This window comes from Salvelinus alpinus, chromosome 38, assembly GCF_045679555.1.
Source record: "Salvelinus alpinus chromosome 38, SLU_Salpinus.1, whole genome shotgun sequence".
Lineage (NCBI taxonomy): Eukaryota > Metazoa > Chordata > Actinopteri > Salmoniformes > Salmonidae > Salvelinus > Salvelinus alpinus.
Genome location: NC_092123.1, coordinates 8195087 through 8212854, shown reverse-complemented (window position 1 = coordinate 8212854; position 17768 = coordinate 8195087). Strand labels below are relative to the sequence as shown.

General features: G+C 44.4%; 2 protein-coding genes across 3 annotated transcripts in view; both read left to right on the top strand.

Moving 5' to 3' along the window:
- The window catches only part of ahr1b (aryl hydrocarbon receptor 1b), a 79563-nt gene that overhangs the window by 44784 nt on the left and 17011 nt on the right, over positions 1-17768 (top strand). For both annotated transcript variants that reach the window (XM_071387293.1, XM_071387292.1), the window contains 2 exons: positions 7443-7645; positions 13945-14054. In XM_071387293.1, coding sequence (XP_071243394.1) covers positions 7443-7645; positions 13945-14054 — 313 coding nt within the window. The remainder of the gene's footprint in view (positions 1-7442; positions 7646-13944; positions 14055-17768) is intronic.
- Positions 2730-4231, top strand: LOC139566481 (polyadenylate-binding protein 1-like). Its single transcript, XM_071387701.1, has 2 exons — positions 2730-3942; positions 4026-4231. Exons 1-2 carry the CDS (start codon positions 2730-2732, stop codon positions 4229-4231), a joined length of 1419 nt encoding a protein of 472 aa, XP_071243802.1.

The following is a 17768-nucleotide window of genomic DNA, read 5'->3' as shown; positions in this document are numbered from 1 at the left end:
AGGTCCAGTGTGTTCCTAACCTGAAGTTCCAGTATGTTCCTGACCTGAAGGTCCAGTGTGTTCCTGACCTGAAGGTCCAGTGTGTTCCTAACCTGAAGGTCCAGTGTGTTCCTGACCTGAAGGTCCAGTGTGTTCCTAACCTGAAGTTCCAGTATGTTCCTGACCTGAAGGTCCAGTGTGTTCCTGACCTGAAGGTCCAGTGTGTTCCTAACCTGAAGGTCCAGTGTGTTCCTAACCTGAAGGTCCAGTATGTTCCTAACCTGAAGGTCCAGTGTGTTCCTAACCTGAAGGTCCAGTATGTTCCTAACCTGAAGGTCCAGTATGTTCCTGACCTGAAGGTCCAGTATGTTCCTAACCTGAAGGTCCAGTATGTTCCTGACCTGAAGGTCCAGTATGTTCCTGACCTGAAGGTCCAGTATGTTCCTAACCTGAAGGTCCAGTATGTTCCTAACCTGAAGTTCCAGTATGTTCCTGACCTGAAGGTCCAGTGTGTTCCTGACCTGAAGGTCCAGTGTGTTCCTAACCTGAAGGTCCAGTGTGTTCCTAACCTGAAGGTCCAGTGTGTTCCTAACCTGAAGGTCCAGTGTGTTCCTAACCTGAAGGTCCAGTATGTTCCTAACCTGAAGGTCCAGTATGTTCCTGACCTGAAGGTCCAGTATGTTCCTAACCTGAAGGTCCAGTATGTTCCTGACCTGAAGGTCCAGTATGTTCCTGACCTGAAGGTCCAGTATGTTCCTAACCTGAAGGTCCAGTATGTTCCTAACCTGAAGGTCCAGTATGTTCCTGACCTGAAGGTTCAGTATGTTCCTGACCTGAAGGTCCAGTATGTTCCTGACCTGAAGGTCCAGTATGTTCCTAACCTGAAGGTCCAGTATGGTCCTAACCTGAAAGTCCAGTATGTTCCTGACCTGAAGGTCCAGTATTTTCCTAACCTGAAGGTCCAGTATTTTCCTGACCTGAAGGTCCAGTATGTTCCTGACCTGAAGCTTAAGCAGAAATCCACAGGGCAGGCGGGAAATCCAAAATACCGTCCCAGTGTGCCTAGTGCACCTCAACTCCTAGTAATTACTCAAAGCCAATTAGCTCTACGTCCTGACGTTTTAACAGGGACAGAAGAAGAAGTTCCCTTTCATTAGCTCCATGACACTCATCACTGTCAGGAGAGGGACTGATGTGTTACCATGGAAACAGGCCACGGAGAAGGAACAGAACATAACATAGCTCTCTAAGTATCTTCTCCGATGCATCCTGTCCTGTCCTGTCATGTCACACAAAGAGCTCAGAGCGAGCCTGACACTGACATGTCACATGTCGGTTACTTACTATGAATGTAAATAAGTCTTTCTGCCCCCCCCCAGCGAACCGTGTGACCTGCGTGCTCTGCTGTTCTGAATTGTTTGTTATCAAGGTGTACCACGCATCTACGTGATGGAGATAGATGGATGGTTCTACTGTAGTGTGTGGATGTGCGTGTGTGTTTCATTGTAAATGTGTGTAGTTCTACACTGTCCCTCTGGGGCTCTTGCAGGCAGGGGAGGAGGAGAGTCTGAAAGTTTTATCAGTCCAAAAGCCACATGCAAAGGCTTCCCTGGCTTTTCTAATTAGCAATTTGATGAGCCGGGTTATGGCCTGCTGGGTTATGGCTGGGGACGACAGGGGATCTTGTATGTTTACAGTGTGATCGAAGGGCCTCCAGCCAGCCTAGCGAGGGACAGAGACAGGATCAGCCATTAAGACTGGTCTCTCTCTCTCTCTCCATCTTCCGCTCTCTCTCCCTCTCTCTTATTCTGTCTCTCTGTCTCTCGCTATCGCTCTCTCTGTCTCTCTCTGTCTTTGTGTGTGTCTCTCTCTCTCTTCTTTCTAGAGGTGACTGTTGTAAATAATGCTGATTGCGTGCGACAGGGAGAAACGAAACAGGCACTCTGAGTGGAGTAAGGAGAAGTGAGCACATGTGATATCATTTTCGTTGTCACAAAGGCAGCAGAGGAATATGTTATGCATTTGAATGGGAGAGGGAGGAGAGAGTCAGCGAGGAGAGAGTCCTAGTCTCTCTCTAGTCTAGACTGCTGTCGTTGGCTACGGGAGATTGTTTCAAGCATTCGCTCTCTCCTGACACTCCTCGGCTCTCTTTACAGCATACAAATGAATAACATCCCACTTGTAGTATACAAACGGATATAAATAGCAAACCTGAGTGACACAGAGCTCTATTACATTTTTAAACGGTTCAGTTTGACAGGGGTATTGCTCATTCAACCTCTCACTGAAGGTGGAACGACTGTGAACCAAATGCTATTCCTCTAACGTGAGTCTGCTCGATTTGAGAATAAAAATCATTCAAACCTACTAGTTTCTATTTTATTATTTGGCATGCTTTTATCCATCGATAAAGAGAACATGGTTAGTGTTTGCCATGTGTATTCTGTGTCGAAGTTATACTCGTCATTTCTATCTATATATCTATCTTTGGCTTCCCAAACTGTTATAAAATAAAGATTGACGTACATGTATTTATGTGTTTAAAATTTAAATGTTTCTGTCCGCTATCTAAATCCTGTAAACTACATGGCTATGATGCAATAAAGGAAAGATGGAACATCAGAATTGCATTTGACGCTACATCACTTATGACATCACAAACGAGTCAGTTCCGGGAATTTAAACACGTGGCAGCTGTTCATTCACCTGTCATTCTGTGTTCTTGAGCTAGCTTCGATAACGTCTCCAAAATGAATTCTTTGTATGTTGGTGACCTCCACCAAAACGTCACCGAGGCAGACCTAAACAAGATGTTTAGTGAAGCCGGACCAATCTCTTCTGTCCGTGTATGTAGGGATCGGGTTACACATCGTTCCCTCGGGTACGCCTACGTTAACTTTTATCAGCCAGACGATGCTGAGCGTGCCCTGCACATGTTCAGCAATGATATGCTCGAAGGAAGATATCTGCGCATCATGAGGTCTGATCCTGACCATACCCTGAGGAAGAATGGGGTGGGAAACATCTTCATCAGGAACCTGGACAAGAAGTCTATAACAAACAAAAACCTGTACGAGACCTTCTCAGCATTTGGAGACATCTACTCTAGCAAGGTAGTTTGTGACGAGAATGGCCATTCCAAAGGTTATGGTTATATTCAATACAAGACCCAGGAGGCTGCTGATAGAGCCATCGAGAAATTAAATGGCATGTTAATGGATAACGAAAAAGTGTTTATCGAGCGCTTTAAGTCACGCAAAGAGCGAGAGGAGGTGCGTGGAGCCAAGGCCAGAGAGTTCAACAACGTCTTTGTCAAGAATCTTGGCAGAGACACGAACGATGAGACACTGATGGAGCTTTTTGGGAAATATGGACCAACCGTTAGTGTCAAGGTCATGAAAGACGATAACGGGAAGTCGAGTGGGTTCGGTTTTGTTTGCTTCGAGAGGCCTGAGGATGCACAGAGAGCCGTGAATGAGATGAGCGGGAAGGAGCTAAACGGGAGGCTGATATATGTAGGCCGCGCCCAGAAGAAAGCAGAGCGCCAGGCGTTGCTGAAACTCAAGTTTGGGCAGAAGAAGCCTGAGCCCAAGGCCAAATACAGAGGTATAAATCTCTTTGTAAAGAACCTGGATGATGCCTTTGATGATCACCGTTTAAGGAAGGCGTTTTCTGAATTCGGAACAATCATCAGCGCCAAGGTGATGACTGAGAGCGGCCGCAGCAAAGGCTTTGGCTTTGTTTCCCTCTCCTCCCCCGAGGAGGCCACCAAGGCTGTGACGGAGATGAATGGCCGTATCGTGGGCACCAAGCCGCTTTACGTGGCCCTGGCTCAGAGCAAGGAACAGCGCCAACAATACCTGGCAGACAGGTACAAGCAGAGGATGGACAGTGTCATGGCAGTGCCCAACCCCATCATCAACTCCTACCAGCCTCCTATTCCACAGGTAAATCGAAACAAGAGTCCATGCAGAAAATAATATATCCAACTTGGACATGAGTAATGAACATTTTATTGAGAAATGCTAACTTCGAATTCCATATAGCCTTTTACTTCAATGTGTACATTCCACAGGCCCAGTCCCATGCAGCTGCCTACTACTTCAGCAACCAACTGGCTCAGCTGAGTTCCAGCCCTGGCGTGATGCCCGTTCAACGGATAGCCACTCAGGCCTTGGGCCATCGCACACATCATCCTGCCCGTGCAGATGCAGCCACTGCCATGACCAAGCCTCAGTACAAGTATATGTGATAGAATTAAATGTGCCTTAAATAAATACAGTACCATAAAGTGTACCAGCAATCAATATGCTCATCATTCATCTGAGTGTGAGCTCTATTGTTGTCGAAGCAGTTTGATTGTTGATGTCTAGGAAATCCTATATGTGGAACATACAGCCAGCTTCTCATTCATGAACAAACGTGACTGAAGCAAGTTTTGTGTGCTCGTGAATCATTTCTCATATCTTCGCTCTTTCAGGAATTCAACATTCGCGGCTGGCGATGGCGTACACAATAATCCTCTGCTCCCCACGGCAGTCCATATTGAAGTCCTGGAGCCTCACCAAGCTAAAGCCGGACATAAATCTGTCCCAAACACTGGAGCTTGAAGCCAAGAGAGGGACAGGGTCCTTCAAACTTCCATCACAGAAGAAGAAAGAAAAATTTTAACAAACTTATATTTTACAGTAAAGACCCAGTGCAGTCAAAATGATGTTTCCTGTGTTTTGTGTCATAACAGCTGATGAAACGAAAACTGTAAAAGTATGATTTTTTTAATCAGTGTTATTTCCTAATAGTTGCTGGTTGAAAATACAATCTACGCAGGACCTTGTAATCAGCAGGTTTGCATGGGTGGAGTTATAGTCTGCCTGGTGACATCAGTTAGACCTTGAAAGAAACGAGTAATTTTAGGTCTGAAAAAAGGTGAATATGAGTTTCCTTTGTTTAACTTCTTTTTACTGTGTTTGTGTGTAGCTGTCATGAGTCGGGCTCATGGTTGCTCATGGTCTCGTGATGGGGAAGCCCTGCCTGCGACTTCATAATCAGTGTCGGCCCATGGCCCAAAAGGGAGTTTCCTCTTTGTCTAATGGTTAAGACGTTGGTTTCTCCTGTGGTAGACCCTTGTTCAGATCCCGCCCGTGACATTAACTGTCTTGTGCACAGACAAGATAGCTGAGCATTTTGAAACTGAAGACTGGCTCTAATATAATTTCAAACACACCGATACACACACACCATCTTGGTAGCGTTGCTCTCCAGGCCCTTGTTGAGTTGGTCCTGCAGGTTCGACACGATGGTGTTGTTGCTCGGCACCCTGTAGGCACTTGTGTACTCCATACCCATGTTCTCCACCAGCCCACAGCACAGCTCCACGATCAGAGGGACAAACTGGGGAAGAGGGGAGAGAGGGAGGGACAGTGACTTAAAGGATGGAAAGTTGCCAAAACACTGTTCTTCAAAACATACACTGTGTTTTGATCCATCAGTGTGTCTCCCTCCGGGATGCAACAAATCTCGGCACATCTTAAAGGCCATCAATGGGACGACAGGCCTATATACTGCACAGTACATCCATGTCTTACAGTAGCTGCACCGCTCTACACCAGACATGGGTTCAATTAGTATCCATTTTCTTTCAAATACTTTCAGCTTTTCGATTTCTTCTGTCTGTGGTTGTCAGATGTGCAGGGTTGGCACTTTTCACTTTTGAAACTATTCCATTGGTACCAGACAAGCTTGAGAGGTTGACAGCTTCAAGTGCACAAATACGAGTAATATTCAATACTACTATTTTATTTTAGTAATATAATAGTATACTTTTAGTATTTACTAATAGTATTTTCTACTCCTATTATAAGGTAACCTGCCTAAATGGCTACCGACCCGTAGCACTCACGTCTGCAGCCATGAAATGCTTTGAAAGGCTGGTCATGGCTCACATCAACACCATTATCCCAGAAATCCTAGATCCACTCCAATATGCATACCGCCCCAACAGATCCACCTGGACAAAAGCAACACCTATGTGAAAATGCTATTCATTGAATACTGCTCAACGTTCAACACCATAGTGTCCTCAAAGCTAATCACTAAGCTAAGGACCCTTGGACTAAATACCTCCCTCTGCAACTGGACCCTGGACTTCCTGACGGGCTGCCCCCAGGTGGTAAGGGTAGGTAACAACACATTCGCCACGCTGATCCTCAACACGGGGGCCCCTCAGGGGTGCGTGCTCAGTCCCCTCCTGTACTCCCTGTTCACTCATGACTGCACGGCCAGGCACGACTCCAACACCATCATTACGTTTGCCGATGACACAACAGTGGTAGGCCTGATCACCGATAACGATGAGACAGCCTATAGGGAGGAGGTCAGACATCTGACCGTGTGGTGCAAGTACAACAACCTCTCCCTCAACGTGATCAAGACAAAGGAGATGATTGTGGACTACAGGAAAAGGAGGACCGAGCACGCCCCCATTCTCATCAACGGGGCTGTAGGTGAGCAGGTTGAGAGCTTCAAGTTCCTTCAAGTTCCTTGGCGTCCACATCACCAAACTAACATGGTCCAAGCAAGACAGTTGTGAGGAAGGCACGACAAAACCTATTCCCCCTCAGGAGACTGAAAAGATTTGCCATGGGTCCTCAGATCCTCAAAAGGTTTTACAGCTGCACCATCGAGAGCATCCTGACGGGTTGGATCACTGCCTGGTATGGCAACTGCTCGGCCTCCGACTGCAAGGCACGACAGAGGGTAGTGCGTACGACCCAGTACATCACCGGGGTCAAGCTTCCTGCCATCCAGGACCTCTATGCCAGATGGTGTCAGAGGAAGGCCCTAAAAATTGTCAAAGACTCCAGCCACCCTAGTCATAGACTGTTCTCTCTGCTACCACACGGCAAGCGGTAACGTAGCGCCAAGTCTAGGTCCAAGAGGCTTCTAAACAGCTTCTACCCCCAAGCCGTAAGACTCCTGAACATCTAATCAAATGGCTACCCAGACTATTTGCATTGCCCCCCCCCCCCCCCCCCCCCCCGCTACTCTATGTTAGTATCTATGCATAGTCACTTTAATAACTCTACATACATGTACATATTACCTCAATTACCTCGACACCTGTACCCCCGCACATTGACTCTGTACCGGTACCCCCTGTATATAGGCCCGCTATTGTTATTTTACTGCTGCTCTCTAATTATTTGCTATTCTTATCTCATACTTTTTTAAGGTATTTTCTTAAAACTGCATTGTTTAAGTGCTTGTAAGTAAGCATTTCACTGTATGGTCTACACCTGTTGTATTTGGAGCATGTGACAAATAAAATGTGATTTCATTTGATTTGATACTGTCGTCTCACGCTGCTATCCTCCCAAGTCTCGTTCATTACTCGGCTTTTGGTTTCCGAACAAATACTGTATGAGGAAGCCTGGACCAACCAGCTCTTTGTTTTTTCTCCCCAGGCCCTGACCCTCCAGGGCCGTCTGAAGTTCCTGCATGGCCAGAACTGCCGGCTGGATGACGGCTGCAACGTGCCCCCCCAGCTGGCCCTGTTTGCCATCGCTACCCCCCTCCAGCCTCCATCCATCCTGGAGATCAGGACCAAGAACATGATCTTCAGGACCAAACACAAGCTGGACTTCACCCCCATGGCCTGCGACGCCAAGTATGCCCACACTATTCAGTCTTACTTCACATTATGATGGAATGTTGTTAAAGTTCCAGCGGTTATAGCTGGTTGAATTAACGTCATTAGAACCCCTTTTAAAAACAGAATGTGTTGTATTCTGGTTGTAATGACGTCATTTCAACCAGTTTTGCCTGCGGGGGTGTTGCTAGGGTGTTTGTTACTGTGAAGAGCAATTTCTTGTCATATGGCTATAATATGTTTGAAGTAGTGGTAATTCAAACATGTTTTCACGGCCATTGATGTCCTATTGTATAATAGTCTTGCAATGATTATTCTGTCTATATTATGTCTCTAATAAAAAACGAAAAAGTGTTTTAAGTGAGAATAGTCTGAAGCCGAAAAAGAAAGGAAATTCACGAGCATCACAATGCCTATTCCGCCCATGCTCTACTAAGGTTTTCCGGCACACAGCTTTGACCTACTACAATAGTTATGTTGGTATTGTACTTCAAACTATGTGTAGGCAGGTTGAATAGGATTCAAACCTTCTCAAACAGCCTAATTCATACTCTTAGAGGAGGTGCTTCCACAAATAATGTGATTTGTACCACATGCAAGGTAAAGTATTTGATTCTTCACACACCACAGTGAGAAGTTCTCATTATGCTACCATGTCATGCTTTTTTTTATCAAATGAAAGCAAGCTTTTTATACTTTTATACTTACAAGACGATCAGGCTTGATTGAGCTGTTTCGTCTGGTAGTAATGTGGTGCATGCCTGTATTTGCTAAAACCTTTATTTTAGCAAAACAAGTCTTTAAAAAGAAATTATCATAATAACATCCTTTTTTGGGTGTAGGTGGCCAACATAACAACAGGTAGCTCAGATAGTTAGAGCCTGTCTGCATGCCTGATTTCTGTAACCGTTGGCTTACCTGTGTAATATTGACATGAGCTCAGAACCAATTGTGTTTCAAACAAGTTGTTTGTCCTTGTATTTATTTTTGCAATAAAGATGGTGAAGCAACAATAATACGAATTTACAACAGACCTAGGTCAAAAAATACATACAGCCAAATGATACATAGTTTGAAGTACAATATCAACATAGCTACTGTAGTAGGTGAAAGCTGTGTGCTGGAAAACCTTGGTAGAGCATGGGTGCTCGTGAATTTGCTTTCTTTTTTGGCTTCAGACCAATGCCTATTCTCACTTAAAAATATATATTTTTTAATTTTATTTCCATGTTTTTTACACTGGAAGGTGATTATGCAACATTATTATACAACATAATTAAGCAATAAGACCCGAGGGGGGAGGGGTGGTATATGGCCAATATACCACGGCTAAGGGCTGTTCTTTCGCACAACGTAATGCGAAGTGCCTGGTTACAGCCCTTAGCTGTGAAATATTCGTCATATACCACCCCCCCTTCGGTCTTATTGCTCAAACCCCTGAGGTGCCTTATAGCTATTATAAACTGGTTACCAACGTAATTAGAAGAGTACAAATAAAGGTTTTGTCATACCCGTGGTATACGGTGTTCAGCCAATCAGCATTCAGGGCTCAAACCACCCAGTTTATAATACAGCATAACACATGCTCTCCTTGTGAACCCTCACAATATCATGCGTTTTATCAATTTTATTTATTGATAAGATCCCAGTTTATACTCCTACTTATCATTGCTCAAAGCAAATTGGCAAGAGCAAGGAAACAAAGACTCAAGCAAATATTTACTATGCGATTACACAATGAAGTGGGCTAGATGACTACAGGAGCACAAAATATGGATGAGCTGTTCTCAATGGAAGGGTTTTGAAAAAGAATTTCTCGCCAAAGCGAGGCGTGACCGTGAATATATCATAGTCATCCACCTTGGTGGAAACGACTAAGGGGACAGCCCTTGTGCGTCAGACGCGAGCTTATCAGGAGGTGGTCATCCAAATGTTCCCAGGACAACCGTGGTCTACTCTGATATCACATAGTGGAGGAGTTGGATGTTTCAGTGGGAGTAGGACATCAACAAGCGCATAGAGATGGCCCGGGCGCTCTGTCAACCAGCTGGTGTTTGCATTTCTGTTACAGGCGCATGCCCACAGTCGGCCACTTTGTCATAAATCACAATGTCCCTGGGCAGTACCGTAGGGCAGGGTTTCCCAAACTTGGTCCTGGCCCCCCCCCCCCCCCCCCCCAATCAAAGCTTGATGATGAGTTGGTTATTTGAATCATCTGTGTAGTGCTGGGGCAAAAACCAAAGGAGGGATGGCGTGCATCTCACGAATGAGTGCAACAACCTCCTCCTTGTGAGAGCTGATCTCTCCTCCGTTCTAGCAAGACGCACACAGTAGTACACACCACCCCACTCACTGCCACTTGCCTCTCCACAAACCCAAGGTTATTTTAAGAACCACCTACTAAATGTAAATAAGTGTGTGTGTGTGTCAGGAGGGGGCTGTCAAAACTATAAATGAAAGAATGGTCTAAATGTGTCCTAATTAATTAGCAATATGTACGATATGTTAGCTAGATGGCTAACGCCAATGTTAGCTAGGTGCCTAAGGTTTTCTAGGCTAGGGGTTAGGGTTAAGGTTAGGAGTTATGTTAAAGGTTTTTAAGGTTATGGGAAGGGTTAGCTAACATGCTAAGTAGTTGCAAAGTATATAAAAATTAGTAAGTAGTTGCAAAGTTGGTAGTTAGCTAAAACTGTCCATGATGAGACTCAAACTACGTTTGAGTTGCTAGACATCCTTGTTATACACCCATCCTTCCACCCGACCAACCACACTCGAGACTTTTCCTATTTCTGAAGTAAATCTCTATTTGTGATGGCATGTTATTGAAGGATCCAGACACTTGTTTTGTAATTTGGTTTGTTTTTGAGATCATGCCATTTACATGAAAAATTGAGATTTAGGAAAAGTCTCCTTTAATAAGTAACCTTCTGTCTGATGTAACCATACCATACCAAACGTAACATAACATACTTATTTCAGTGTGATTTACATTTACTATGTTACGTATAGTCTATGAGACTGACTGGCACACAGCAATTCACTAAGCAAGCAATGATTCTGATGTTGTTTTAACCTGGTGCAGTTTGTGGAGCCCCCTGACTACGTTTTACTTGTGGATGGCGATTTAAGATTTTCTGTGAACACACAGAAAAGTAATTTGACACTGTATGCACGCATTTGGATTATAAATGTCAAGACGCAAGAGAGGCAGTTTATGCCGGAGCTGGAATTTATTCGACAAGTGTTTGAAACGGCGATGCTGTCAGTCTGGTAAGCATGCACAACTGAGATTCTGTTTACGTGTGTATTTGGGGTTCAACCATTTATTATATGCGGTTCAACATAACTCACTCCCTGTTTCTTAACAAATCAATTTGTTTTCTTGGCTATGGTTTGTGTTGTGGTCTTGGTTGTTCTTAGTCGAGGAAATATAGCGTAGCTAACTAACTGCAGTGTTTATCTTGTCTGAAATCTGGCTACCTCGTTACCGTAGCTTGGTCTGTACAATGCAAATGAATGTGATTAGAGTGGCAGTTTTCCCAACGTTTGGTGGTTTTAAACTTAACTAGATAGTTAAAGTTAGTTACGTTATGATATATTGTGGTGCGTGAACTGGCCATATGACATTAGCTAATGTTACAGTCATACGTTGGCTAAGGTTACTTAGCTAGATCACTTTTTAATTGGCTGCCAAGGACAATCGCTAGTTTATTTGGGCTCCAATTACACGCAAGTGTTTAGGTCAGCAGTTTACACATGGTGACTTTAGCCTTGTGAAAACCCCTACTTGGCAAGATATAGCTAGCTAGCTTTGATCACTTGTTGGTTACGAATTTCGGCAGAATCAACGGACTTCCCTACTAACGGGCCCTTTGTTACGCTACGTGTCGTGATGGAAAGCGGGGTAAGTTGGACTTCGATGGTTCCCTTGATCCGGCCTGTACTCCTCGGAGCTGCCGCGTTAGAGACGGCGTTACGGTGGCCAGGAGCAAAAACTCCCTATTAGTCGGGCCCAATGGAGAAACCCTGGGAGGACCAGTCTCCTCGGAGTTGCCCTTCCTCTGAGGCTGTACCGGATCAAGATAAGAAGATTTCACCAGCGGTACCCAACCCGCTGGCGGCGCCTTTTTTCCGGCTGTCAGGAAGCGCATCCTGTGTCACTTAGCTCACGTCTCGACCTGTTTCTCTCTCGGTTCCGCTCGAGGTCGCTCGTCACCCTTATTGGGTGTCGGGGTCCTGTCTACTGTCCCCTTGGTTTATTGATTCTTGCCCGCTATATTCATTTTTTCCGATTGCTGGCACGGCCCCATAGCTTGGGCCTTAAAACATTTATTTGTACTCCACCATTATTCGGTGTCGGGGTCCTGTCTACAGGCCCCTTGGTTCATTGACTTCTTGCCCGCTATAATCTCTTTGTCAATTTCGGCACGGCCCCATAGCTGGGACCTTAGAATATTGTGTGTACTCCACCATTATTCGGTGTCGGGGTCCTGTCTACAGGCCCCTTGGTTCATTGACTTCTTGCCCGCTATAATCTCTTTGTCAATTTTCGGCACGACCCCACAGCTGGGACCTTAGAATATTGTGTGTACTCCACCATTATTCGGTGTCGGGGTCCTGTCTACAGGCCCCTTGGTTCATTGACTTCTTGCCCGCTATAATCTCTTTGTCAATTTTCGGCACGACCCCACAGCTGGGACCTTAGAATATTGTGTGTACTCCACCATTATTCGGTGTCGGGGTCCTGTCTACAGGCCCCTTGGTTCATTGACTTCTTGCCCGCTATAATCTCTTTGTCAATTTCGGCACGGCCCCATAGCTGGGACCTTAGAATATTGTGTGTACTCCACCATTATTCGGTGTCGGGGTCCTGTCTACAGGCCCCTTGGTTCATTGACTTCTTGCCCGCTATAATCTCTTTGTCAATTTTCGGCACGACCCCACAGCTGGGACCTTAGAATATTGTGTGTACTCCACCATTATTCGGTGTCGGGGTCCTGTCTACAGGCCCCTTGGTTCATTGACTTCTTGCCCGCTATAATCTCTTTGTCAATTTTCGGCACGACCCCACAGCTGGGACCTTAGAATATTGTGTGTACTCCACCATTATTCGGTGTCGGGGTCCTGTCTACAGGCCCCTTGGTTCATTGACTTCTTGCCCGCTATAATCTCTTTGTCAATTTCGGCACGGCCCCATAGCTGGGACCTTAGAATATTGTGTGTACTCCACCATTATTCGGTGTCGGGGTCCTGTCTACAGGCCCCTTGGTTCATTGACTTCTTGCCCGCTATAATCTCTATGTCAATTTCGGCACGGCCCCATAGCTGGGACCTTAGAATATTGTGTGTACTCCACCATTATTTGGTGTCGGGGTCCTGTCCGCCGGCCCCTTTGAGATCACCTCGCACCCCGCCGAGGGAGGGAAGGATGAGGCTAAACCGTCTCCGGAGAGTTGTAGTCCCGCGCCGTTGACCCTCACACACCATCTTTCCACTTCGCTCGATCTATTAGTTACTTACCTTGCCAACGTTAGCTCTCATCTGACTGGTATAATGTTACGTTAGCTAGCTAGCTACCTATCTAATCAAAACAAAACCACATTCATTAGCTAGCTAACAGTTACCTGTATTTGCCTGTTGGTTAGCTAGCTGCTTTACTTTGTACAAGTAACGTTAGCTAATCAAAATATCCGTTTGCATTCATTGATTAACCTTAGTGTGAATACCACCATATAGCTAGCTATATACATTAGCCTTGGTTTGCTCATGTACACTTCATATGACTGGCAGCATGGTGCAAGCAGCTGTGTTGCCGAGCAACCAACCCGGTGTTGTGAGTTTCGGCTAAAAAAGATGTAAGCGTTGTCAGCTATAAAAAGGTTGATCGTTATTTCTTAAGACGGAAATGTGCAAGTGAGAGTGAGACATTATACATTTGATAAAAACTGATGTACCTACAAATTTTGTCAATCCGGCGTTTTTTAAGCCCAATAGTCACTTTATGGACTCTTTAGTCTTGTTTTAATCCAACGTCTTGAGTTTGAGCTAGGTAGGCGCAATAAATAATTTAAAAACTCAATTGCTAACTGCCCTGTTAAAAATTCTGGTATGTGGTTCTCGGTAACGGACGAGAGGCGGGGAGTGTGTTGTGTACCTACAAGTTGATTTGGAATTTTCTTTGAGATTTGTGTCATATTGGCTTACATATGATGATAGGGAGATTTGAATTTAACACTGAGCTTCAACCAGTTGTCTATTGTAGGCATTGTCGTCTCGTCTATAATAAGGGTGTTTTTGTGAATCTTATTGCATTGCAGGGGGAAGATCGTGCTGGGCTACACTGAGGCTGAGCTCCGGGTCCGAGGCTCTGGATACCAGTTTATCCATGCAGCTGATATGCTCTACTGTGCTGAGAACCACGTCCGCAGTAAGCCTTTTAATATGACGTCTCTACCTCAAAAAAATAATAAATAATGGAATATTCCAAATAATATTGGTTTAGAACAGTACCTTGACAATTAAACTTGATGTACACTACATGGCCAAAAGTATGTGGATACCTGCTCGTCGAACATCTCATTCCAATATCATGGGCATTCACATGGAGTTGGTCCCCCCCTTTGCTACTATAACAGCCTCCACTGTTCTGGGAAGGCTTTCCACTAGATGTTGGAACATTGCTGCAGGGACTTGCTTCCATTCAGCCACAAGAGCATTAGTGAGGTCGGTCACTGATCAGTCGGTGTTCCAATTCATCCCAAAGATGGACTTGAGTTCAGAGCTATGTGCAGGCCAGTCAAGTTCTTCCATGCCGATCTCAACAAACCATTTCTGTATGGACCTCTCGTTGTGCACAGGGGCATTGTCATGCTGAAACAGGAAAGGGAACTTTTGTGAAACAGCACAGTTGAAAAATATATGGCAAATGGATGGTGTTAAGAGAGATGGGAGGAGTTGAGTGGAGCTGAAGGGTGGGATTAAAAACAAGATAACCTGTCAAATATGCTGTGTCCGTAAAATGTATATAGGTTCAGCACTTTTGTGAAACAGCACAGTTAAAAATATCTAGCAAAATAGAAAGACAACAAAACTATGAAATAACACCAAAAAAGTGTTAAACAAATCAAAATATATCTGAGATTCTTCAATGTAGCCACCCTTTGCCTTGATGACAGCTTTGCACACTCTTGGCTTTCTCTCAACCACCTTCACCTGGAATGCTTTTCCAACAGTCTTGAAGGAGTTCCCACATATGCTAAGCACTTGTTGGCTGCTTTTCCTTCACTCTGCGGTCCAACCCATCTCAATTGGCTTGAGGTCGGGTGATTGTGGAGGCCAGGTCATCTGATGCAGCACTCCATCACTCTCCATCTTGGTTAAATAGCCCTTACACAGCCTGGAGGTGTGTTGGGTCATTGTACTGTTGAAAAACAAATGATAGTCCCACTAAGCGCAAACCAGATGCGATGGTGTATCGCTGCAGAATGCTGTGGTAGCCATGCTGGTTAAGTGTGCCTTGAATTCTAAATAAATGATTGACAGTGTCACCAGCAAAGCACCATCACACCACCTCCTCCATGCTTCACGGTGGGAACCACACATGCAGAGATCATCCATTCACCTACTCTGCTTCTCACAAAAGTTCGAAACAAAAATCTAAAATTTGGACTCATCAGACCAAAGGACAGATTTCCACCGATCTAATGTCCATTGCTTGTGTTTCTTGGCCCAAGCAAGTCTCTTCTTATTGGTGTCCTTAAGTAGTGGTTTCTTTGCAGGATTTCGACCATGAAGGCCTGATTCACAGTCTCCTCTGAACAGATGCGGTTGAGATGTCTGTTACTGGGAAGCATTTATTTGGTCTGCGTTTTCTGAAGCTGGTATCTTTAATGAATTTATCCTCTGCAGCAGAGGTAACTCTGGGTCTTCCTTTCCTGTGGTGGTCCTCGTGAGAGCCAGTTTCATCATAGCGCTTGATAGTTTTTGCGACTGCACTTGAAGAAACTTTCAAAGTTCTTGACATTTTCTGGATTGACTGACCTTCATGTCTTAAAGTAAAGATGGACTGTCGTTTCTCTTTTGCTTATTTTAGCTGTTCATGCCATGATATGGACTTGGTCTTTTACCAAATAGGGCTATCTTCTCTATACCACCCCTACCATGTCACAACACAACTGATTGGCTCAAACTCATTAAGAAGGAAAGAAATTCCACAAATTAACATTTAAGAACGCACACCTGTTAATTGAAATGCATTTCAGATGAATACCTCATGAAGCTGGTTGAGAGAATGCCAAGGGTGGTTACTTTGAAGAATCTCAAATATAAAATATATTTAGATTTGTTTAACACTTCTTTTTTCTTTTTTTACTACATAATTCCATGTGTTATTTCATAGTTTTGATGTCTTCATTAATATACTACAATGTAAAAAATAAAGAAAAACCCTTGAATGAGTAGGTGTGTCCAAACTTTTGACTGGTACTGTATATAGTATAAATAAGCTGGAAGTAGAAGCCTAGATGGTGTTGTCCATTAGTTTGCTCCAATTAGGAGAGGGGTGGTAGGGTCAGGGCAAAATAATAAAGGAAAAGATATTTTTAGAAGATGTTTGTGTGTGTATATATACAACAAATATATGGGTGATTGGAAATAATGCAGACAATTAAATTGATGGAATCTACAATCTATCTGCAATATTAAAGCTGATCTACCCCCAACATTTTTTTTAATAAAAAAATTATATATATGGAAAGAGCCTTCCCCAAACGTTGAAGCACAGAATCGTCTAGAATGTCATTGTATGGATGTAGCATTAAGATTTCCTTAAGCTGGAACTAAGGGGCCTAGCCTGAACCATGTAAAACAGCCCCAGACCATTATTTATCCTCCACCAAACTTTACAGTTGGCACTATGCATTGGAGCAGGTAGCGTTCTCCTGGCATCTGCCAAAACCCAGATTCGTCCGTCGGACTCCCAGATGGTGAAGCATGATTCACCACTTCAGAGAACGTATTACCACTGCTCCAGAGTCCAATGGCAGTGAGCTTTACAACACTCCAGCCGGCGCTTGGCATTGCGCATGGTGGTCTTAGGCTTGTGTGCGGCTGCTCGGCCATGAAAACCCATTTCATGAAGCTCCCGACGAACAGTTCTTGTGCTGACGTTGTTTCCAGAGGCAGTTTGGAACTCGATAGTGAGTGTTGCAACCGAGGACGAACGATTTTTACGCGCTTCAGCACTCACCATGCCCATCTGTGAGCTTGTGTGGCCTACCACTTCGCAGCTGAGCCGTTGTTGCTCCTAGACGTTTCCACTTCACAATAACAGCACTTACAGTTGACCGGGGCAGCTCAAGCAGGGCAGAAATGTGACGACCTAACTTAGAAAGATGGCATCCTATGACGGTGCCACTTTGAAAGTCACTGAGCTCTTCAGTACGAGCCATTCTACAGCCATTTGTCTATGGAGATTGCATGGCTGTGTTCGATTTTATTCACCTGTCAGTAACGGGTGTGGCTGAAATAGCCAAATCCATTCATTTGAATGGGTGTCCACATACTTATTAGTACTACATAGAGCTATCTAGTTTGAGATGTGGGTGAGAGACCGAGACCTATTACAGTAGCATGTAAACACAATGAGCCTGTTCTAACCATGTATCACTACTCTCCATACTGCTCTTTACTGCTCAGTGGTTGATGGCAAATATAACTCCCATCTCTCTAAGTTTACAATGTCACGTCCCCTTCCATCTCTCTGAGTTTCTAGTACATAACAAATCGAGCTCTGAGTTGAAGTACTGGAGGGGACAATTTGCCTAATGATAGAGTTAAAATATGCTAGTGAGCTCCAAAACAAGCATGATGTTATTCATATTATTGTTATTGGCCAATATCAATCCACCAATTTACTGAGTTTAAATGCTGGAGGGGACAATTTGCCTAATGAAGTGTTAAAATAAACTACTGAGCGCAAAGACGAGCATGACGTTATTAATATCAACAGCAAATAATCCAGCATTCATTGTTGAACAGAGAGTTATTTCAGTACAATATGCTGCCTTTTCAAACTTTTGACTCAGAACCTTTCATTGCTTTTAGAAAGTAGTCCAGGGTAGTAGGTTGGTGTCTCTAAAAG